This window comes from Herpailurus yagouaroundi, unplaced genomic scaffold (assembly GCF_014898765.1).
Source record: "Herpailurus yagouaroundi ecotype Mexico unplaced genomic scaffold, PumYag 196, whole genome shotgun sequence".
Classification (NCBI taxonomy): Eukaryota; Metazoa; Chordata; class Mammalia; order Carnivora; family Felidae; genus Herpailurus; species Herpailurus yagouaroundi.
Window position 1 is genome coordinate 17984580 of NW_024412427.1, and position 25323 is coordinate 18009902.

The window sequence follows — 25323 nt, forward strand, 5'->3', positions numbered from 1 at the left end:
TGTGTGTGTGTGTGTGTGTGTGTGTGTGTGTGTGTGTGTGTGTGTGTTTGGATTTTATACTAACTTTGCCCCGTTGGTTTTAAAACAGCCCACGTGAAGAATCTCTGGTTTTGGTGTATACGTGTACATCGTGTGCCACATCATCTATCTTTTCCAGCATTTCTCCTTTCTAATACATTTTCCTGTCTTACCACTCACCTGAATCCAGGCCTGCACAGAGTACATGATTCAAGCACTGGTGTGATTTTGTTTACACAACTCTTACTGGAAATACCTGCTTCTTTCAAATGCTTTTTTAGCATCAATTGCTAAAATCCTAGGTCTTTTCTTCCTCTGATCTGGTGACGTATTTTGTGTTGCATGGTACCATTCTTGAAACAAATCCTAGTTCGTCATGCTAGGTTTTTCTTCTGGGATTTGATCTGCCAATATTTCATGTGGACTTCTACATCTATATTCTTGACATAATTAATCTGCTTTTTAAATTTTTTTAATTCTCTCGGGGTCTGTGGATTGAAGTTACACAGGCTTCACTGCACAGGGTGTTTTCCATCTCTTTCTAGGGTCTGGCATTATTTGACTACCATCAGGGAAGGGTTATGGACATATGGTAGCTGTGGGAATCCTCTAGAAAGAGCCCGTCCCCTCTTCCCTTGGGCCCCAGCCCTACCCTTTCAGCCCTGGAGGGACATTCTTGGCCCTCACTGCTCACGTCCCTTCCTCCCAAAGGCCTGTCTCTTCAGTTCCCACTTTTGTTCTGCAAACTTCCTACTTTCCTTCCCAAGTCCCCCATCTCTGCTCACGTTTGCCAAAATGTGTGCAGCCCCTGACGCTCAACTGTACAACACGCAGAGTGTTCCATACGGGGAACAGAGCGTTCCTGTGCAGGACTTCGCAGAGCTGCTCACAAGCTTAAGAGCACTGCATATTGTCAAGAAAGGCACGTCGCACATAGAGTTTTCCAATCCTAGACCCGGGCACACTTCTAGAGACATCTATAACATAAACATTCCCCAAAGCGAGTTTCCTGAACCTAAAGACCCCTTAGCTCCTTTGGCCGTGACTCCTCCTCTGTCAGACACCTTTCAGTCGGGGTGACCAACTGCTTTCATGCCTGGGTGGGAGATGAGGGTGGGAGGTGCGGGAGTGCTGGAAACCAGGCCGAAGCATCAGGTGTGGGCAGGTACGGCCCCGCCTCCAAGTAACTACCCTGGTGTGGGTGATGGGATCGATTTTTCTCAGCATCTGAAATCCCTCAGGTTGAACAGCCCATTCCAACTTGAGAAAAGAAGAAAGGGAGGCCAGACCCCCAACAGAGTCCAGGCTAAAACAGCCAAGGCAAATACAGGCCAGGGGAAAAGGGCCTCCCAACTTATGTTCTTCTCCAAAAGCCCCACTCCAATCCCTAAGAGGGAAAAGGGGATGGAGAGAGGGAAGAGGGGAGGAAAATGCCCAAGATGCAGGGACCTGGTGTCAGCCTGGGTCACCTCCCGCCCCACCCCCCTTGCCCTGGTGGCCTGCCCTCTCTGCTCACACTGTAACCTGCAACCTCTACCACAACAATGCTTCCCTTCCTTTACAGAGAAGACTGAGTCTCCCACGTGTGTCCTGGCCAACACGGCACTTCTCAGGGTCACCCACATTTCGTGGCAGAGCTGACCACGACTGGACTGCACGGGTAGGAATGACGACGAAAGCTTCTCTGCCCTCCCTGTACCCTCCCCTTTCTAGATCTCTACAGTCCTTGCTCCTTCCTTCCACATCACTGATCTTGCTCACTCCTTGAACATTTTCCTTCCTTTGTTCCCTGGTTGACCTCCTCCTCCTGTTCCTTTCTTCCTTTCACTACCCTGAAATGGATGCTAACAAGTCCCAGTCATCATTCTTAAAAGAGTAATTTATAACAAAGTCGGTAATAATAAAAATCAAAACTGAATTTTTAAAGGATCCAGACAGATGAGTCGAACATCTGCTGGTGGTCACATCCTAAGGGAACCACCTTACCTGCAACCCCAGAAATATGCACAGGTACCAGGGGGGGACGTCTTCTATGGTATAAATCATGTCCGATCTCTGGGGGTCTAGACTGCCAGTGCTATCCAAGGTCTCGGCGAGAGAGCTCTGTGAGTGAGAGGGAGAAAAGGAATTGTTTAACAAGAGCAAGGAGTAATAGTAACTCAGCTCAGTACAGCCCACAGTTACTGAAAAACAACTTTATAAAGTGGTGACCATTCTCTTGTGTAAAAATAAGCCTTGGCTGCCTTTTACACAATGCTCAACCCACTCAGTGAGACGAGCTGTCCTAAGAATTTGGGGGCTCGATATCCCCTGTCACTGACTCATCCCCAAGAGCACCCAGCTTGCTCAGAACTTCTCCCCAAGCCTAGGGAACCCCTACATGGAGAGGGATGCTCCCAGGTTGAGTCTACAAAGCGATACCTTGGCATGAACAATCCTTGAGTGGTGCCCCAAAGGAAAAAAGGTTATGAAATGCTGATCACTTTGAAACAGAGAGCACTAATCTGTCCTTCCTACCCCACCCCATTCCTGCAAGGACAAAGATCTCTGTACCCTAAAAACCAAACAAAACAAGTCCTACGCCTTCCTATCAAAACACTGCTTCTCAGACACAATGCTGAGTGAAAAGAGCAAAATTTTAAGTACAGAGATAGGAAGATTTCAATTTTGTTTAAAGACTAAAACTTTGCTTATAGTTTAGGGGACAGTGGTTTTTTGTTTTTCTTCTCTTTCCCTCCCCACTACAGACTTTAAAAATATTAGGTGTTGCAGGCTTTTTGAGCCCAAAATTTTCACCAAGACTGAACACGTTAGGTTATAGTCTAGACGTTTACAGTCAGTGTCTGCATTACTTCTGAGCTAAACAGAAAACTGAAGGTAACCCCAAGTCCCCCATGTACCCTTAAAACTGCTCTGGTTTCTAAAACTCTATGAACAGTTTCTTAGAATCCACGATGAGCATTTTTTCCTAAGTCTTTTGTACTTAAAAAAGTGCCTAACAGGAAACAAAATTAAAAGATGTTCCACAAAAAAAAGTAAGGATAGCGACCTTCTGACTATACCTAGCCCCATTTGTGCCCCCTTGTCCATGGATACAGTCCACAGAAAGATGCAGACTCTCTGTCGCTTGATTTCCCATGCAGAGGTGGACAGGGATTTGGGGGCCAAATATTCTTGAACAAAAGGAGTGATGCAGTTCAGCCTTACCTTCTAAATCCTAAAAGTAAATGTCTGCTGTAAGTTGACATTTGAGTTAATCCAAATGAGAACGGAGTATGACCTTTCAGAGAACTTTTTCTTACATTCAAACAACGGATATTGGCAGATTTGCATTCCTGAATGAGTTAAAATATACTATGTAAGTCTTTTAAAAATCTGGGATTTTTTAAAAGGGATGGTAGAGAAAGTACATGTGTATGGAAAATGTGATATGATATGTGGTGATGTGCAGTAAAGGATGAACAACAGCAGGACTGGGTTGTCCAAACCCTCACACATTTCAAAAACAGCTTGATCTTGCTTGGCAAGTGGGAGAGAACCTGCGAGTTCTGGGAATATGCTGCTCTCAAGAGTGTGTCTACCTCGAGCCTTGGGCTGCCTCAAATGGTTTATGCTAACGATGCCATTTATGGTGGGGGCCTTGAACCACACAGCATCACTATGACCTTTGGAGGGGCTGGATGCTAACATCAGCCACATGGGTGGGTCAGCCATACTTAACATGGCTGGCCCCAATCAAAATAATGGATGCCAAGGCCTGAGTACACATCCCTGGCTGACTGAACAATCCTTGAGGGTTGTCACACATTGTTTTTGGGAAAATTAAGTGCTGCCCACATGCCTCTACTGGGAGGAGACAATGGAATGTTTCAGTTCCTTGGACCCTGCCCTATGTACCTTCTTCTGCTGATTTTAATCTGTATCCTCTCGCTGAAATAAACTATAATCATGAGTTTAATGGCTTTCCTGAATTCTGTGAGTCCATCTGGCTAACCACTGAACTATATTCGAGAACCCTCAACTCAGATTTTGGGAATCCGTGAACTCAGTTGACCATTTTGTTCACATGATAGAATTATGGATTATACAAAGGACAATCCAATACCATCTTATTACCCATGGCCTCACAGGTAGGGGTACTACTGCCCACAAAGAAACAAAAAATATCTGAAAACAGAGTATATATTAACACTACAATTAACAGATTTGGACAACCTATTACAATAATACTGTGTGCAATATTATTCTAGTGATTCCAAGATAACTGGTTTTAACTATAAAAAGAACAGAAATGAAAAGATTTCATTATCTGTCCTCTTTCAGGTCTTTCACTAAGACATGTACACAAACACACACCCCATTTTTCTTAGTAATGAGGGTGGTTCCATAACTCATAAATGGAACTAATATAAATGCCCATGAATGGTATTAAGATGACACAAAGTAGGAAACTGTGTGGTCATGGGAGTCAATTAACCCTTGAAGACAAAATGCTGCACTGCCCCCCACCCTCGAGACAGGAATGTGTTTGGCCATTGTGAGCTATGGTACTACACTCAATTATCACTGCATGAAAATATAAACCATTTAAAACACTAAAGGAAAACAAGGCCCTCCAAAAGCTTTTTTCGATGACTACATTAACAGGTTAACAATGTCATTTTCAAAAGAATTTTCCATCTTATTCTATGGTCTGAAATAATCTAAAGAACTAGGTAATTATCTGCCCATCAAAGAGTGGGAAACTCAGAATTCAGCTTTCTGGTTAGAGCCTTAAGACTGTCAATAACCTTTTCAACCTCCTCTATCATTATTTACCAAGTCTAGCATTTTTGTGATCCATTGTGGTCACTTTTTCTCTAGGAAATAATTTATGCTAGATCAGGAGTCAACAAACTTTTTCTGTAAATGGTTATACAGTAAATATTTTATCTTTTGTGGGCTATATAGTTCTGTCACGACACAACTCTGCCACTGTAGTGCAGAAGAACCTTTGATGGTATGCCAACAGGTGAGTATGGCTGTGTTCCAATAAAACTTTATTTATAAAAATAGGTATTGGGCCAGCGAGATATAGCTTGCCAATCCTTGCTACAGGGTTTCAAACGGATAATCATAAAGTGGTAGTTAACATCTCCTTCACGGAGCACCTGGGTGGTTCAGTCGGTTGAGGGTCTGACTTCAGCTCAGGTCATGATCTTGCAGTCCATGAGTTCAAGCCCCACGTCAGGCCCTGGGCTGACAGCTTGGAGCCTGGAGCCTGCTTCGGATTCTCTCTCTCCCTCTCTCTCTCTGCCCCTCCCCCGCTCATGCTCTGTCTCTCTCAAAAATGAATAAATGTTAAAAAATTTTTTTTTAAATATCCTCCTTCACAATTCTTACATCACCTTTCACATTGCTAATATATGTGTGCTTTCTCATTTTTTTCTTTAATCAGGTCCACCAAAGATCAAGTTCATTGGTCTTTTTAAAAAAAGCTTCTGGGGCGCCTGGGTGGCGCAGTCGGTTAAGCGTCCGACTTCAGCCAGGTCACGATCTCGCGGTCCGTGAGTTCGAGCCCCGCGTCGGGCTCTGGGCTGATGGCTCAGAGCCTGGAGCCTGTTTCCGATGCTGTGTCTCCCTCTCTCTCTGCCCCTCCCCCGTTCATGCTCTGTCTCTCTCCCAAAAATAAATAAACGTTTGAAAAAAAAAATTTTTTTTAAATAAAAAAATAAAAAATATATATATATAAAAAAAAAGCTTTTGAGTTCCAGTTAAATATGGTAGACTGACCACCTGTCACTTCCTCTAACTCCTAAAAGGACACAGAAGGAATGATCACACCACAAATTTACAAAGATGAAGTAAACAAGAACAGAAGAAATTAGATTAACCCCCTGGTAGAATATGTAAAGCATTCGCATGAGTTGTGACCCACTGGGGAGTGGGAGGAATCTAAAACCTGGGTGTTTAAAGAGGAAGAGCATGAAGAAGTGAGCTGGTTGACCTAAAGATGCCCCGACAGGTTCTATGCTTGCAGACACAGATAAGAGTGGGAAAGGGAAGAGGATGGGCTTTAACAGCACAGACCAATCAAATACCCTGTTGCCTACTGCCTTCCTCATCCTTCAAGATATGAAAAGGTACTGTTTTAAGAGCATGAACCAGAAAGACTTCCACCTCAGAGGTTAAATGCAATCATGAACAGTGGGATCCTCATTTGCTTCTGGAATGCCAGACACCAGGTTACAAAAGCCAGGCTAACACCCACAGGAGTCTAGACGATTCCTTTCTGGAGGAACAGACCCAGAAATAGTAGGCTTTAAAAATAACTAAAATAAAATAAATTTTAAAAAGTTTTAGGGGCGCCTGGGTGGCGCAGTCGGTTAAGCGTCCAACTTCAGCCAGGTCACGATCTCACCGTCCGGGAGTTCGAGCCCCGTGTCGGGCTCTGGGCGGATGGCTCAGAGCCTGGAGCCTGTTTCCGATTCTGTGTCTCCCTCTCTCTCTGCCCCTCCCCCGTTCATGCTCTGTCTCTCTCTGTCCCAAAAATAAATAAACGTTGAAAAAAAAAAATTTTTTTTTAAAGTTTTAAAAAATAAAATAAAATAAAATAAAATAAATTAAAATAAAATAAAATAAAATAAAATAAAATAAAATAAAATAAAATAAAATAAAAAAATAAAGTCAAGTCAAGTCAAATCAAAGTTATAGTAGAACAGAGGCGGCACCTGGGTGGCTCAGCTGGTCAAGCGTCTGACTCTTGATTTCAGCTCAAGTTATGATCTCGTGGTGCATGAGATCCAGCCCCACATCGAGCTCTGTGCCGACAGCATAGAGCCTGCTTGGGATTCTGTCTCTGCCCTTCCCCAGCCTGCACGCTCTCTCAAGATAAATAAACTTTTTAAAAAGTCAGAAAAGAACAAAGAAAACAGAAGACAGGAATTCATCAAAGAGATTTAAAAATTTCTAAGAACTAAAGAACACATTTGCAAATTAGACCCACCAAGTATTCAATGAATTAATGAAAACCTATTCAGATATTTTAGAATGCACTTTACCACCAACATTGCAACGTTGTATTAAGAATGGCCCCAGAATAGAAATTTAAGAACAAAGGGAAATAAAACATGGGTTGGTAGAATTTGGATAAAATAAAAAAATTAAAAAATTAAAAAACAGAAAGTAGAAGTAGAAGAACACGAGAAAACAGACATTATGAATACAATAAAGGTCACAGGCTGGGGAAGAAAAAAAAAAAAAGAAATCAAACAATGTTGGGGGGGCAGGAGGGAGATTAGAAATGATAGCCAGAGAAGGCAGGCAGATCCAAACACCTATCATCGGAGCCCCCAAATAAGAAAACCCAAAGAACAGACTGAAACAAAAAATAAAGATAGAATTCAAGACAGCTTTACTAAAGTAAAAGGATCTTTAATGTTAAATACTCCAAGTGCCAGAAAAAACTGACCCAGAATGGTCAACATGAAAACATATCTACGTAAAGTTACTGAATATCAAAGATAAATAAAGAATCCAAAAATAGCCAAAAAGATCAAGATACTGATAAAAAGAAGAAAACAAGACTGACCTGGTATCTTCACAGCCACAATCAATACCAAAAAATGAAAGAGTAGCAACAGTAAGTTATGACTCAATTATTCTCTCAACTTTGTATCACACAATTGTCCAAACATATACAAAGGTGGAAATATGGAATGCCCACCGGTACCTGTCTCCACCCTTCAAAAATTACCAATGCTGTGTTCTTGTTTAATCTATTCCAAGAGAACTTCCTTTTTCAAGAACTTCGGGTATCTCAACTACAAGGGGGGGGGGGGGGGGCGGGGTGGTGGTAAAGAGAATCCACAGGACTGAAAGTTAAAAAGATCTTTAACTTTAAAAAGAAATCTCAACATTATGAAATCAAGTTTATCTTCTATATAACGAACTCGGCGATAACTGCAACCACACAGCTGTTGCAACGACCGGCAGGCAGCCAAAGATCCCAGTGCCGAGCTGGGTGGGATATTCAAGTGAGGACACACTGTAAATAGTTCACCTGTGACCGTTTTCACATTTCGACAATCTCTGCTCCCTAAAAGCCTCATGTTATTTTACACTCTGTCCTCTCTTCCTCACGATGGCCCTGGGAAGTTACGTGCTTTATAACCCCTTTCACAAACGAGGAGTTGGAGACTCTGAGAGACTGAGGGAGCTGCCCAGGATCTGAACAGACAGGCTGTCCCCAAAGACTGCATTTGCCACCATACTATATGGCCTCCCAGGGAGAAACAGAGCTGCTCTCTAGTCATTACGAGAAACACCTGATTTTTTGACGTTGTGATTAATAACAAATTGCCCAATACCCCTGCAACCACTTCACAAGCTCTTGTAAACACATGTGGTAGGGAATCTGTGAAACAACAAAATGCTGGTATTTCAATGGGAACATCTAAACCTTTTGCTTGTATTTACTTCATTTTGTTCCAAATGCCCTCTCTATAAACAAAATCAATTCTTCAACATCCCTCACTGAAAATTCTCAATGATACTGAGATCAAGTTCAGAACGCTATCTTACAGACTCACTGTTCCATGATCCTTCTGGGCCTTTCAGGAATAAATGTCTTTGAGCACATTCCAAGATGGGTACCTTGTGGCTAATACCATACTAGCCAGCATTTACCATTAGTAGTTAAGTTTTGTATAACGTTAAGTGAACATATGACAACCAAGAGCATACCATAATTAGGAAAACAAGCATGAATACGGAGAACACATGAGATGATCTCTCGGGCCCCCACTTCTCCCATCTCTCCTGCAATGTCGCATTGTTCACTCACGCTCAGCTGTCCAGAGACAGCCTGTCACTGCCCTCTGAAAAGCAAGATCCCAAAGGGCAGCATTCTTTGGTGTGAAGTTTTCTTTGCACAAATTCAAGACAGCGGAAATCCTAAACATTTCATTTTCTTCTTCTCTAAAACAGAGATAGTGGCAGCACCTTTCTAATAGAGTTTTGGTAAGGACTGAACGTGACCCATTGCTTAAAGCATTCAGCCCAAGGCCTGGACCATTAGCACTGTTTAGTACACGGTAGCTCTTCTCCCTGAACTTGCCATTTCATAAAACAAGAAGAGTGGCCAATGAAACAGGAAGATATTCCATCTCACTGGTATTCAAGGAAATACAAATGTATCAAAGTTTCGACAATGAAAAGATTTTCAAGCAGGTAAATGAATGTCTAGCATAAATGTGCTAATATAAATAAGCTAGACAGTTTTCCTACCGACAGTTCACTAGCATCAGTAAAAGGTGCCACTAGAGGTGTTAGAAAGCCCTGCGTATGTTAATGCTCCTTGGTATTCATTTCAAAAGGTGACCGTCACTTACTGGATACTGGAGGAGGAAGTCTAAAATCATGACAGTCTATACCCTGGAAATTCTGGTGGCTCTGATTAAGGGCCCAGTACCCGAGAACTGGATACAGCCTAACGAGTCTGGGAATTCAGAAGCACTCTGCTGCAAGATGTACCATTTGAATGCTGAGACCCAAGCAGGCCAGGCGGTAGCTCGCTGCCCAGATCCCACTCTGCGGCTGTGTCTCAGCTGCAGACATAGGCGTCGGTCAACATGTCCACAGTGGCAACTATAATTTCTGCACTCTGAGGAGCAGCTTAGAATCCAAAACCACAGGAATGTCAACAACTCAGCATGAATCTAATTAGCCTCCACAAAATTTATAATAGCCTGACCAAAAAGTAATATTGGTCAAGAGAGCCAAAAATGGAAAAAAGAAACCATACAGACACAAAAATTTGATTATTCCAGAATTTCAAAATGATTTCCTTGTTCTTTATCATTTTAGTGATTACACTGTAAACTTACTGTGCTAATTAATGCCCAAGCTGGGTACTATGTTTGCATGTATCAACTTTCCAGTGGTCCCTTTCTAAAATATTAAGTGTGCACTATCTAAAGTACAATTCAGGGGACTCCTGGCTGGCTCAGTCAGCAAAGCATGCAACTCTTGATCTCGGGGTCAAGCTCCACAGTGGACATAGAGATTACTCTTAAAAAAAATAGAATACAGTGGTTCTAGAAATACAGAAACTGATTAAATTAGCGAATTTTCACAACGAATACAAAATGTGCTTTAAAAAGTCTACCAAATAAAACTCAAATGAAATTGAGGAGTCTCAGAGCTACAGTACAATCTAGAAATATCCTCTTGTCAAACTCTTCATGCATTGAGCACAGTGACCAATCAATACAGAATAAAAAAAGAAATTAAGGCATATGGATCCTCTTTGGGCAGGCCTCTTCTGGCCTCTGTGAATAGGGTCACACAGACTAATCTCAAGGAAATGGGATGGCGGGGGAGGCGGGGGGAGCTTCTCCCCACCTTAACATGTGATTTCTGCCCCTTTGTTCAGTCTACACAAGCTACCGCTGGCTTCTTGTATTATCTTGTTCACTCCAACGGAGTATGTACCAGGCACAATGCTAAGAACTACACAGGTTATTATTTCATTTACTCCTCACAACAACCGAAGACAGATGCTGACACTTTTATTCTCATTTTGGAGATGAGGCAACGGATGATGCCCAGAGACCTTAAGTAATTCCCTCGGGGTCCGAGTCACATTAGCACCCAGCCCTGAGTCCAGACTCACACTCTTAACCACCTCCCTCAGCATCCTGGCTAAGGCTTTTAAATATAAGAACTTCTATATGGACCTCACCTTAATCGCCATTTAGACAATGAAAAGTTAGTAACTTCTACTCCTCACCATCCCTTCTATTTCCACTATGAAGGGAACACACCCACTCGGGAGGGCCGAGACGAGCCCGGGGAAGGACAGCCACATCCCGTGACGGGGAGGAGGCTGGGGCAAGGGAGTACCTTTTCTGCGATGCCGTTTTCTGTGGTGTAGATTGCCATGAGCTCGGTGTCTTCGTTGTCCTGTTCACCGCTGGACGTGGCGCCTCCATTTATCACCACCTGAAGACAAACACTTCATTTATAGGCTGTTTCACCGTGCACCGCTCTGCCGTGTGGAAACGTCCTCCCCAAACACCTTCTGTCATTTTCACAACAGACACAAGCTGTGCGTCTTTTGCCTACCACATCAGCCAAGTTTCGAATTTTCTTAAAAGAAACTCCCGACAAGTGTGCGCCGCATCCGTGACCACACATGGTTCCGATGGAGGAGAAATGCATCGTGGGTCCCCCAGGGGAAGGCCGGAAATGGAGCACCCCCAGAGAGTCCACGGAGTGGGGCCTGCAGCTCCATCCAAGGCCAAGGGAGGCACAGCTGGGCACCGGAGCTGCTGTCTCCGGACGGGTGGGAAGCATCAAGGGCGGCCTTGGTCAAGAACCCTGCCCGAGTCACCGCGTGCTAAGGATTCTGTGTGGCATTCCCAGCAGGGGCAAGTCAGGCACTGCTGATCGCCTGACGTGCTGACATTTCCCGCCGTGGATACGACGCAAACCAGCCTGCTGGTGCGTGCGGGCAGTAGTGTGTGGCATCGGACAGGCACGGGGGCCGTTCTTGCCAACAAAATCTAGCTTCTGGGCCCTCAAGGTAAGAACCAGAACTCATCTTGAGGACTGGAAGGAAACCCCTGGACACATGCAGGCCACCAGCCCTCATGCCTGCCCTGGCAAGGCACTTGGAGTCGTCCGAGGTTCTGGCTGCGTTCTGGCAGCCTGCAGCAGAATCTTAAAATATTTTTACTTTTTTTTTCTTTATAATTTATTTACTTCAAGAGAGCGAGCGAGCACATGCAAATAGGGGAGGGGCAGAGGGAGGGGGGAGACAGAGAGTCCCAAGCAGACACCACAATGTCAGCACAAAGACCAATGAGGGTCTCGAACTCACAAACCATGAGATCATGACCTGAGCTGAAATCAAGAGTCGGACTCTCAACCAACTGAGCCATCCAGGCACCCCGAAATAGTTTTACTTTTTAGCCAGATAGTTCCATTTCCAGAAATCTATTTTGAAACATTAATACTAAAAATAACTGTATGCGTGAATGACAGCACAACTACATTTTGTATAAATTTTTTTAACACTTATTTATTTTTGAGGGAGAGAGAGAGAGACAAAGTGCAAGCAGGAGAAGGGCAGAGAGAGAGAAAGAGACACAGAATCCAAAGCAGGCTCCAGGCTCTCAGCTGTCAGCACAGAGCCCGGCATGGGCTCAAACTCACAGACCATGAGATCATGACCTAAGCCGAAGTCAGTCACTTAAGCCACCCAGGTGCCCCAGCACAACTACATTTTTAAAATAAGAGAAAAAAGACAAAGTATATAAAAAGTTTAAAATCTGATATTGCTAAGTATACTAAAGAGAAATAAAAGGTGAGATGGCATAGGGGAAGGTACCGTGCGATGTCTATAGCCCACAAAAGTTGGTACCAGTAGGGGGCGCCTGGGTGGCTCAGTCGGTTGAGCGTCTGACTTTGGCTCAGGTCATGATCTCACGGGTTGTGAGTTTGAGCCCGGCGTCGGGCTCTGTGCTGACAGCTCGGAGCCTGGAGCCTGCTTAGGATTCTGTGTCTCCCTCTCTGCCCCTCCCCCACTCACACTCTGTTTCTCTCTCCTTCAAAAATAAACACTAAAAAAAAAAAAAAAAAGTTGGTACCAGTAGTTCATAAACACCTGCAAATCAATAAAGCAAACAATCCACAGGAAATGGGCAAATGATAGGTGTATGCAATTCACAGAAAAAATCTGAATATCTAAAACACAGGAAAAGCTGTTCAATCTCATTTAAATTTATAGAAATTAAATTTGTTTGAAAAATTTCATTTTTAACATAAATTAGGGGGATATTTTAAAAGATGAATCTAGTGTTGACTAGGGTGTTGGGGGGAAAGCTATGCTTAGTTATCAGAGAAGATCACATGGACTGGCCTCTGTAGAGGGTAACTTAGCACTGGAACTTAAAACGGGCATTTTCTTGGATCCAATAACTGAACTCCTAGAAACATCCTCCAGAAATATCCATGCAAGTGGTATGTGCATTCAAGACTGATGAATGCACTATTTTTAAAATACTGAATCCCTGGAAACAAGCTAAATGGTCATCCAAAAAAAAAAAAAAAAAAAAAAGATAACCAATGGGGTTGGGAGGAAATAACGATGAACATTAAATTATGGTACATCCATTTCAAAAATAATGTCATTAAAAAGAAAATAATCAAAAAGCCACTAAAAAAGAAAAAAATAAGCTGATGCACTGATAAGAACTCCAAAAAATACAGTTTTTGAAAAGAGCCACAAAACAGTAAGCCTAGAATTATCACAATTATACTAAAAAAAAAAAATCTTAATAACCTCCTTGTCTTAACACTTGGGAAAGGATCCAGAAAGGTCTGAAACCAACAACAGGAAGGTTGCCCTGGGGACAAGGAGTAACGATGGCCACTTTTCATTTTTCACTCCCAATACTGCTTTAGCATTTGGGTCTTTTATAAACAGCATGTATTTGTATGGTTTTTGTATACTGCTGTTTTATTTGTATGTCTGTATGCTGCTGTATACTGGCACCTGGGGTGCCTGGATGGCTTAGTCGGTTGGGCTTCTGACTCTTGATTTCGGCTCAGGTCACGATCTCACAGTTTGTGAGTTTGAGCCCTGAGCTGGGCTCTGCGCTGGCAGCACGGAGCAAGCTTGGGATTCTCTCCCTCTCGCTCTCTGCCCTCCACTGCTCATGCTTGCACTTCTGCTCTCTCTCTCAAAAGAAATAAAACATTTAAAAAGTTAAAAAAAAAAAAAAAAAGATGTTCACCAAAATATTAACCGTGGTTGTCTTTAATCAGTAGGGATGTTTTGACCTTTTACCCTTTATATATTTTGAGAATTTCCTAGAATGAGGACAACTTCTTTTTACAGAGGGGAGAAATTATAAAGACTAAAGATCTAAGCAGCATACCTTAGACTGAGGAGGTCCAAAGATATTTCAATCCACTTATTTTTACAAGTGAAGAAATCGGGCCAGTGAAAAATTAAACTTCTCATACAGATTAATACCCAAATATGAGGCTACTTTCAAAAAGTATGCCAGAGATCTCAATTACCTCCTACATAATTTTGACAGGGCAGAGTTTTCTTATGGCTCTTCAAATAAAGATTTACCTCTAAAACTACCTCTTCAAGTAATGCAATAGCTTTTTACGCAAGCTAACTGGGTTTGTGGCATTTGTTGGGCCATAAAACCAGCTGCGGGCAACACAGACGTTCCTAGCCAAGTTCAAGTCCACAACAGGAAACTCTTAACTATCAGAGCCACGCTCCAAGTCCCATCACAGCAGTGCTCAGCCCACGGAGACGCCAAGAGGTACACACACTCAGGATGAACTCTCTTACAACAACAACGCTCAGTTACTGAGTCATCAGAGAAACCCAGATCTGACTGAAAGTCCTACCCCGGCTGTAACTCACCCACATCTGCACTCATCGCTAGCCACTGTGGGGAACAACTGCTCTATGGGGACAGGGCTTCCTTTAGGGTGATGAAAGGTTTTGGAACTAGGCAGAGGTGATGGTTGCACAACACCAGGAATGTATTAAATGTCACGGAGTTGTTCACTGTAAAACGGTTAATACTGTTAACCATTTGTGTGAGTTTCACCTCAATGTTTTTCTTTTCCAATCCATATACTGGCACCAAAGAGATTTTGGCAGGAGTGATCAATTCCCACCCATTTCTGACTTATTCCTTACACATACTCTCAGTGAGAGAAGTACCATGAAATGCAAATGCTTCCCAGCCCAGGAAAAGGCTCGCGTACTCATTCCAGGAACCGTGCGAGCACTTGCTGCACCAGGTAATGAGGATGCGGTCCTGCCAGCCCCCAGGAGGCCACCTGCAGTGGATGCAGGCTGTAAGGAATTCTGACTCAACACGGGGTCCAGCAGGGAGCCACGAAGCAGTGCCGAGAACAGCAGTGCCACAATCGGATGTGTCCTACGATGGCCACTCTGACGCAGTGGGAGAGAGGAAGGGCGGCGTGCGGTACAGGGCATGGTGACAGGAACAGGAGCAGACGGACCCTTTATGAGGCTAGTGCCAGGCACCAGAGACAGCAGCTGCGGCTGAGGTGTCAGTAGTGCTCTGGGAAAGGTAGTGTGGTTTGAGACGGAGCAAGGATGTGGCCTGATGCCCTCGGGGACTGGCCTGAGGGAAGCACAGCCTCACAGCTGCTCGGCGTGGGCGCCTGGGAGACACCACTGCAGTACAATGGGCAATACCCTAGCCCTGGACTGAATGTTGGGGACAGAGGGGGCAAGTGTCCAGGCCACCATCCAGTTCACTCACTTGGCGGCTGGCTGGATGTAGGTGCTGGGCCAAAGAGACTGGAGCATGGAAGGGCAGAGAAACAAATCGGTACAAGAGCAGTGCATGTAAGCCAATCCAAAAGGTATGTGTTTCATAGAAGGCACACAGGAGGCTTGTTTTCCCAGGCCAGGGTGGGGCATTTATTTAACTATAAATATTACTGACCTAAATAACCTAACCATGACTTCTAACACATTTCCACAGGTCAAGCCCCCCCCCCCCCCCGGGGACCTCGGAGCCCACCTTCCATCCCCATCAGCCTCCTGTTCCACAGCTGCACTGCTGTCCTCCACACGTGCCCTCCTCACTCTGCTCTAGCACTCCACCAATGCCCTGGGGCAAAGGGAGCAAGCCTGGAAGGCAGTAGGTTCTGGAGCAAGTGGGAGATGAACCAAGTTTCTACTGAAAGGACAGGGGGATTCAGCACCAGAGAGAGGCTGAGGCGACAAAAGGCGGGGTAGGTCCACCAGGGCGCCCATCTGATCTGCTGCCCCCACTGTGTGCGCGTACAGGAAATGACCCAACATTACTGAAAAAATAAAACACTGGTTCTACTAATGTTTCCTTTGGTTTATTATTAAATTAGCTATTCTGATGATCTATACATTTTTTAATGTGAAATTTAAAAAATCAAATGTTCAAAGCAATTCTTCAGGAAAGGCACAGACTTTTTGTTAAGAGAAAAGGATAGGGGCGCCTGGGTGGCGCAGTCGGTTAAGCGTCCGACTTCAGCCAGGTCACGATCTCGCGGTCCGTGAGTTCGAGCCCCGCGTCGGGCTCTGGGCTGATGGCTCAGAGCCTGGAGCCTGTTTCCGATTCTGTGTCTCCCTCTCTCTCTGCCCCTCGCCCGTTCATGCTCTGTCTCTCTCTGTCCCAAAAATAAATAAATGTTGGAAAAAAAAAAAAGAGAAAAGGATAAAAAAAATGTTGCTTATACTATTAAAGGTTCACATTTTTGAATCTCTAAATATTATTTCAACTGGGAAATAAAACATGACTTGGAAAGCTTCTCAAATGCAGTAAGACAGGTTTTCTTTTGTGTTATTAATAGCATGGCAGATAACGGGGATCTTGGATCTTTCATATCAGTAAACTGATCTAGTTTTTATTTTTAAAAAATCAGATTATTTATGGGAACAAGATGTCCTTTCTCTCCCTGAAACTATTTGAAACCAGACTTGATGGCTTTACATTTTTTCTGGACCAATATTGTATAATCACCCCACCAGCTGTGATTTAAGCAGGTTTTCTCTGCCTAAATTTGTCCAGCTGGTGGCTTGCCATGACATGCAGGGCTCAGGTTGTCTGTGGGTAGGAGTGTGTGTCTACTGCTCAATAAACATGTCTCTCTTGGTCAAGTATTTTATCTCTAGTAAACAAAGACAATAGTGCTAAAGTACTTGTTTGTAAACAGTAATCCTGAGATGGCCAAACCTACAGGAAGCAGGAGAGACAGGAGCCATAGCTGAGGAGTATCATGCTGAGGGACAGTACCACAGCAACGTCAGTTTCAACTGACAGCAAATGAGCCTCTGTTACTCGCAGAGAAGTTACAGCGAATCAGCAGCTGGACACCGGTAAGCTAAAGCGTACCAGGAACCTGGGAAACCCAGTGCTTCTGAGCAGAGGTTCAGAAATCAGTTTATCACCTATTTGAAGGCTGGTGTAAATCACCCACCACTATCATGTGTTCAGTAGCTAAGTGAGCCATTTTATACTTACTCACTTTCGAGTAATAATGAAGTACCCCAAATTACCTGTTTTCTATTAAGGTAGCACTATTCTTACCCTCCTATACATACACACATACACACACACACACACACACACACACACACACACACACACACGATTATTTCCACTAGTTTCCATATCTACTCTACAATTAAAATGTGTTTATTTTATTTTTTTTTTCAACGTTTTTAATTTTTATTTTTGGGACAGAGAGAGACAGAGCATGAACGGGGGAGGGGCAGAGAGAGAGGGAGACACAGAATCGGAAACAGGCTCCAGGCTCTGAGCCATCAGCCCAGAGCCTGACGCGGGGCTCGAACTCACGGACCGCGAGATTGTGACCTGGCTGAAGTCGGACGCTTAACCGACTGCGCCACCCAGGCGCCCCTAAAATGTGTTTAAAGAATAGAGGTATCAAGGTGTCAAGGGGCACCTGGGTGGCTCAGTCAGTTAGGTGTCTTGACTCTTGATTTTGGCTCAGGTCATGATCTCACGGTTCCCGAGTTCAAGCCCTGCCTGCTTGGGATTCTCTCCCCCCTCCCTTGCTCTCTGTCCTGCATAGCTCATACACTCTCTCTCTCTCCCAAAATAAATAAATAAACTTAAAAGAAAAAAGAAAAAAAGAATGGAGATGTCAAGATTAGTGCTTCTCAGCCTTTAACCCAAACCCCTTTCAAATGAACATTAAATAAATACATACATACATACATAAACAAACATAAAAATCTTCCACCTACTTTCAGTATTATTTGAAATTTCAAAATTAATTACCATTAAAAATAAATCAAGGTTAGTATAATACAATATGTGCGAATCTCCAGAGTTTGTCGATCTTAGATTATGATACTCCAAAAGATACAGTTGACAGAACTAACACAACACTAGTAACCCTAAAGTTGTCAGAGGCAGCAAAGCCCCTAACCTTGTTTTCATTGCTTCCTCAAATATGGTGGCCCCAAGGACACTCCTGACAGCCACACGCAAGTTAAGCCACCTAGAGCAACTTACTGCAGCCTCCTTCACTTGCACTGCCCAGCCTAGGTCTTCTTAAGGCAGCCTCTTAACTTCTTCAGCCTTCTCCAGAAAGCACCTGCAGCTGCACAGCCAAAGTACGCTTGGAGTTCCGGGTATGTCCCACCTGTCCCCTAGCACAACTTGTGCCTTGCCTCTCCCCAATTCCAGTCCCTATCCCGAAGCACTGGATGGGTTGGTGTGCCTGTCACCAGCCCCCAAAGAAAGCCCTCTGTGCTCCCCCTCCCACACATCCCATGACAATGGTGATAGAGACAGCTGTCGTTTGCTGGGCAGATTCATGCCAACACTGGGTTGGGCACTTCCCTTCAAGTGAACATCCTCCCTTCAAGGGGAGATTTACAGGGTGCCTGGGTGGCTCAGTTGGTTAAATGTCTGACTTCAGTTCAGGTCATGATCTCACAGCTCGTGGATTCGAGCCCCACGTCGGGCTCTGTGCTGACAGCTCGGAGCCTGGAGCCTGCTTCAGATTCTGTGTCTCCCTCTCTGCCCCTTCCCTGCTCATGCTTCTGCCCTCTCTCTTTCCCTCCCTCTCCCTCTCTCAAACATTAAAAAAAAAAAATCAGAACTTAAAAGTTTATTTTGAGAGAGAGAGAAAGAGAAAGAGAACACAAGCAGGGGAGGGGCAGAGAGAGAAAATCCCAAGCAGGCTCTGCACTGCAGCACAGAGCTGGACATGGGACTTGAACTCACAAACTATGAGATCATGACCTGAGCTGAAATCAAGAGTTGGATGCTTAACCAACTGAGCCGCCCAGGCACTGCTACAATTGTAACTTCTAATAGGTCTGTGGCATTTCCAATCATTGCTACAGCGCAAAAGAGGTAAAGAGGCTGGGGTGGAGAAGACAGACATTAACAAAGGAAAGAATATGAACAGCCGAGGAACAGAGGAAGAAGTGCTCCACCTCATTAAAATTCAAAACTAAACCAATAAGATATCAGTCTCTTGCTGATTTTTTTTAATTAAAAAAAATTTTTTTAATGTTTATTTCTGAGACAGAGAGAGAGAGAGAGAGAGAGAGAGAGAGAGAGAGAGGGAGGATGAGTGGGGGAGGGGCAGAGAGAGAGGGGACACAGAATCCAAAGCAGGCTCCAGGCTCTGAGCTATCAGCACAGAGCCCCATGCGGGGCTTGAACTCACAACCCACAAGATCATGACCTGAGCCAAAGTTGGACGCTCAACCGACTGAGCCACCCAGGCACCCCTTATTTTAATTTTTAAATTTTATTTTAGAAGGACAGAAAGTGAGTAGGGGAGAGGGGCAGAGGGAGAGAGAATCCCAAGCAGGCTCCCGTTCAGCTCAGAGCCCCATATAGGGCTCGATGTCATGACCCTGGGACTATGACCTGAGCTAAAATCAAGAGTCAGATGCTCAACCAAATGAACCGCCAGGCGCCCTTGACTTGCTGATGTTTATTTATTTTTTTTAATGTTTATTTATTTTTGAGACAGAGAGAGACAGAGCATGAACAGGGGAGGGTCAGAGAGAGGGAGACACAGAATTTGAAACAGGCTCCAGGCTCTGAGCGGTCAGCACAGAGCCCGACGCGGGGCTCGAACTCACAGACTGCGAGATCATGACCTGAGCCGAAGTCGGCCGCTTAACCGACTGAGCCACCCAGGCGCCCCGGATGTTTAAATCTAAGACCTATTATTGGCACAGGGGAGGGGGCATCTCGCACAACTGCTGGGAGTGTTACTTACTGCTGCAGTAAGGTTAACATACAGCAGGCTAACGTCTGCTCTGGCAAAGGCTGAGAAACAACCCAAGGTCCCAAGGACAGTGGATAAATTAGAACCACAATTTGCTATTATGTCACAAGTACAAATGATGTTTTCAATGGCATCAATATGCCAGGATATAATATGAAGTTAAAGGGCTTTCTACAGCAGTGGGGGGGGGCTGGTAGAGAGAGGGAGCATGAACTTGATAAAAGATCCCCCAAATATTTGTTTCAAATGTCTAGAAAGAAACATGCCAAAAAAGCATATTGTTTTTCTGGCTGATGGGATTCTAAATGATTTGGTTTTCCCCTCATTCTATCATTCCATAGTTTCTAAATTTCCCACAATGAACATACTTCTTTTGTAAATGAAGAAGTTATACAAATAATGAAACAATAAAAGAAACAGATGTAAACTATAAAAAATATATAGTAAAAGAACACATGAGTTTTCCTGCTACTTCCATTTTATTCCAGCACCACGTTTGTGCCATGAAGCCTGGGGCGAAACGTGATGCTTTCGAACATCCGTATCTTTTTTAAATGCCTATCTTCCACTTCAAGTACAGTATCAAATCCTAACAGGAAATTAGCTTTTTCTGCCAAAAGAATTATGGACTTAGATTATGGTAAAGAAATCAATCTGAAATACCTAACCTGTAATTGTTTAAGCCTGGGAGCCTGCCTACCTAGCTTAGGTAAACACAGTTTAGGGGTGAATGGAGAATTTAGAGGTAGCAGGTTTAGGAGGTATAAACACGTACAAGAGAAAGAAACCTCAAATAGTCTAGGAATGCAAAAGACATGGGCAGGAATGACAATCAGGGCTTGCAAAGAACAAGGCTGGGAGGCTAGGAGACCAATTGGAGGTTCACATGAGGACCCCAAGAGTACCCCGTTAGGCCGCAGCCATGGCGCGAATGGTGAGAGGGCTTAAGTGGGTGGGGAAGGGGAAGCTTAGGCAACTACCTTTGTTGCCCTCCAGTCTCATCTGTTAAAACTCAGAGCACAAAGCAAGCATCGAGTAAGAGTAGAATGGACAAGATGTGCATTACAGCCCGGATTCGGTGGATCTGGCCTCACACAAAATTAAGAGACAGTCAGCCAAAACGCTTCTCAACTTTGTAAACCTACTCTAGGAAGTGACTGCACCAATTCTGTTATTTCGTGATCATTTATACCAAACTGTGTCCCAACTACTAGGTGAACTTTTTTTTATTACTAACATCTCTCATTTAAAACTACCAAAGGTCTATTTGAATTAAAAGCTGAAGTATCAAATACTATCTGAAATCTCAAAACCAAAGCATAAAAATTCATTTTAATGGGGCACCTGGCTGGCTCAGTCGATGGAACACACGACTTTTCATCTCAGGGTTGTGAATTCAAGCCCCATGCTGGCCAAACAGACTACTTAAAAATCTTTAAAATTAATTTTTAAGAACATGAACTCTAGAAAGAAAGAAGGGAGGGGCTCTTGGGTGGCTCAGTCGGTTGAGCATCCGACTGTGGCTCAGGTCATGATCTCACGGTTTGTGGGTTCGAGCCCCGCGTCAGGTTCTGTGCTGACAGCTCAGAGCCTGGAGCCTGCTTCGGATTCTGTCTCCCTCTCTCTCTGCCCCTCCCCCCACTCTCTCTCTTTCTCTCTCCCAAAAATAAACAAACATTAAAGACAGAAGGGAAAGAATCTCTCACACTATGCGTCAAAACCACTTGCATCCCATCTTTTGTTTTTATTTCAAAGCATGTATCAGCATATCCCACTTCCTAAAAAATTTTTCCAACTGATAGACTTTAAACAGCAAGTTATGCTGCCAATCTTGGCTGTTCATTTTTGACCTGTCAGGAGCATCCCTTCCCTTACGTTGGTCACTACGCAGTAGACTCAAGCTCTTATCTTACAGGAGGGAGAGGAATTAAACCAACTCTCTGGGAACCACAGCAAACATACTCTCTTCACCCTCTGACTGGTGTCAGAATCACACTCTCGATCCCAAATCTAATTATTCTTCTGAAAGAGAACATTTCCCAAGACAACTATTATTACCATCCAGCTGAGACTTAACGGTTTTAAGAGCTAACAACTCCAAGCCCTCTATTTAGGAATGCATCAGAAGAGACCCCCACGGCACCTGGCATTTAAGTCACAAGAACAAGGACATTTTGGAAGTTTCCATACTCAGTTTTTTAAATAGAACTATCTGCACCAAAAAAAATCTGGTGCCTTCTTTTCACTGCTAAGGATGAGCCTGTTCAAATCTGCCATCAGAGAGCCAGCAGCCTGGAGGAATCAGAGTCATTATTACATGGTTTCTTTACCCACCCTTCCCTATCTCTGCCTTCCCTTTAAGAAGAAAAAGCAAGAGAAGGGAAGGGAAAGAATGGGAAGGAGAGGAAGGGGGGTGAAGGGACAAGAAAGAGGGAAACGGGCACCTGTCTCCCTGGCTGCACTCTTACATGGTACAGCTCTGGGCTGCTGCCCTCCCCACCCAATACCTCTGGCTAGACCAGGACTCTTTCTCTGACTTCCGTGTAATGACCTCCTTTTTTCCTTCACAGACTTTCTCACGATCCATCGCCTTCTTCTACTTCAACTTTGAAGTTTAAACTTTCCCTCCTTTACCTGTAACTTAAAAGACAAGGACAATGTCTTTACTGGTGCTGATAAAATGCCCCAGATCAGCAGCAAACAAGGAAAGCCCTCCTTTTCTCTGGTTTGCTGGATTACGGAAGTGGCCAAATCTGGCAGAAGCGTAAATTTACAGGAAGAGAAAAATTCATTTGTAGTAACTATAAAGGTGGGAGGCAGGGGACCCAAAGATATTTTCTGATCAATTCCATAACCTTCCAATTCAAAAATATTCTTTCATTTTTAAATGCTTTGCTGTATTTGCCAAATTTCCTAATGTGAATGCATATTACTTTTACAGTCAGGGCAGGGTCTAATCATATAGCAGACTTTTCAGAAAGTTTCTCTGAAAGAGCTGAAATGTTCTCAGCGATTTCATATACTTATGTTTGGTTATTACCAAGGTGACCATGTAATTTCCCATCCAAACCAGGCCCCGTGTGGGAGGTCAGGGGAGCTGGATCTGTTGTGTGAACGGGAACAACAGACCTGAACCAGCATGGCCCCAGCAAACCTGAATGTCAGAGAGCCTGCGTGTGACCTTCCTACATTCCTCTTCCCACCTGGTGGCTGAGGGAACGGTCTTCTGTGCTACAAGATGCCAATGCAAACAGTGTTCAGAGCGCATTTTAGCCGGTCACTCTGCAATAACGCAGTAGGCCTGCTGCCTGGCTGACGGAAGACAAGAAGAGGGAAAAGACAGCTCGGATGCAAAGGGATCAGAATTCCCTGACTGGAAATGGACACAGAGCATCACAGAAGAGTAGGCTCTTATTTTCTATGTTTTATTAATTCCTTACTTCCCTACACCAACTTAGGAACAAACGAAGCACCCGGTGCCCAGTGTGCTTATTTCACAGACAGGTGCCTCCACGCCCCCAGGTGCCCAACCCCAGCGCCTCCAGCCTGACCTTGCTGCCTACATCCAACCCGACATCAAATCTCATCACTGTCACGTCTACCTCTTCTCTCCTCTCAGAGCCACCTGTTTCCCCACCTACCTGTCTTTCCTTCTAGGTGCCCCCAAGGACCCCAGGCCCCAGCTTCTCCACCCCAGCAGGCCTTCTCATGGCCTTGCTACCCCACTGGGACTGGTGGAATATCCCTGCCACCGCTCTCCCACAAACTCTCAACCCACTGTCCTCTCTGGCCCTCACCTGGCAAAGGCCCTGCCCTGGCTAATCCTACAGCCCACCCATATTCTCCACCCACGAGGCTCACAATGCCTTCATGGCTGGTTGCCCACCACACTGCTTTCTTGGTTCCCCTCCCGCCTTAGCAACCACTCCTTACGTGTCCCCTTTGCTGGCCTTCCTCCACCTCCACACCCTCTTGGGCCCTCAGACCCCCTTATATCCCTAGCGACATCACCTCCCAGGTGATACCATGCAATTCCCTGGCTCTAAATACCCTCTCCCGCTACAAACACCCATGCTGCTTCCCTAAGCACCACAATCTTGAGCCCTCTTCCTACCCAGTGTCCCCGTGGCCAACACCACATTCCTGAGCTGCCCCCCCCCCCCCCCCCCCCCCCCCACCACCACCACCACCACTCACCTGTCTTCCATCCACCTCAGTACTTGGCCAATTTTTCCAGATGCTCAGGGAAAATACCTGAAGCTGTCCTCGCCTGCCCTCTCTTGCTTCTATCCTCATCCAGTCAGCTCTGCTCCAGGGCCTGACCACTTCTCACCACCCCCACACAGCTAGCACCCTGGCTGGAGCCACCGTCAGCTCACCGCCTTGGGGGAGTCCACTCCTAACTGGTCTGCTCCCCTCTTGGCAGCCAGAGAGAGCCTTTTAAAACTAGGCAGGGCATGCCACTCTGCTCAAAGCCCTCCAACAGTTTTTCATTGAACTCAGGAAAAGCCAAAATTCTTAGCAGGGTCACGCGGCCCACATAATCGCTACTGACCCCCTCTTGCCCTCTGTCCAGCCACACCACCTCCTCAGGATCCCTCAGACGTACCAGGCACCTCCCCCTCAGTGCCTTTGCACCTGCTGCCCACACACTGCCATGGTGGGCTTCCCTCAACTCCTGCAGGTCTTTATTCACATGTCATCTTCTCGACACAGCCTTTCCTGGCCAGCTGAACATGCAACACCTCACTCCTAGCAGTTTCTCTCCTTCCCCATTTTATTTCTGCATTCATATTTGTCAATATCTAATATCTCCACCTGACTGACTTCTAGCATGCACTCCTGACTTGTCACCAGCATGGAGCTCTGAGAGGTCAGGGACTTGTCTGTTTAATTCACTACTGTTCCCCAGAGCCTTAAACCTGTGGGAAGCACTCAGCACATTTTAAGGGATGAGTTAGTTAATGGCCTACAGGTCCTAGGTGATCCCTATATGACTTCACATTGCATTCCCCACTATCCCTCTTCCTTCATTTATTTCCTTCCAGAATTTGTCGCTGGCTGCCATTTGATGCTTCTACTTCTTTGTTTATTGTCCATATCCTCCCACAACTGAAGTCAATGCCAAGAGAGCAGAACCAGGTGGGCACCTAGCAAACATCTGCTGCAGGAAGCAGTCCCTTTCCTGCCTGCCTTCCCAGACCAGGCCACGATCCGCTCTTACCTGGACTGCCATAACACCGCACTGGGCTTCCTATCTCCAGACGCTTTCCTTTCCCAGCACCCGAGGCAGGAATTCTTTACCCCAAAGCTCAAGTAACTTTGCTACAACTGTTCATCGGCTCCCCGGCTCCCCACCTCCATTCTCTGTATTCTGACGGTACTAAGCTTGTGCCAGGACAAGGCATGGCCATGTTGTTCCCCAGCTGAACAGCCCTGGGTCTCCCTCCTCTTGACCTGCTTCACCTAGACATTTCTCAGGACTCTGAG

At 44.9% G+C, this 25323-nt stretch overlaps 1 protein-coding gene and 1 long non-coding RNA gene across 7 annotated transcripts in view; one reads left to right on the forward strand and one right to left on the reverse strand.

Moving 5' to 3' along the window:
* The window catches only part of SLC23A2 (solute carrier family 23 member 2), a 109894-nt gene that overhangs the window by 48313 nt on the left and 36258 nt on the right, over nucleotides 1–25323 (reverse strand). For 4 of the 6 annotated variants that reach the window (XM_040447614.1, XM_040447616.1, XM_040447615.1 and 1 more), the window contains 2 exons: nucleotides 10903–11001; nucleotides 2005–2121 (listed from right to left, as the gene is read on the reverse strand). In XM_040447614.1, coding sequence (XP_040303548.1) covers nucleotides 2005–2121; nucleotides 10903–11001 — 216 coding nt within the window. Of the gene's footprint in view, nucleotides 1–2004; nucleotides 2122–10902; nucleotides 11002–24030; nucleotides 24300–25323 lie in introns of those variants that run through there. The other 2 variants (XM_040447618.1, XM_040447620.1) reach the window with 2 other exon arrangements.
* Nucleotides 14505–16040, forward strand: LOC121012453 (uncharacterized). Its single transcript, XR_005782115.1, has 2 exons — nucleotides 14505–14838; nucleotides 15555–16040. It is a non-coding gene; the product is annotated as an uncharacterized LOC121012453 (long non-coding RNA).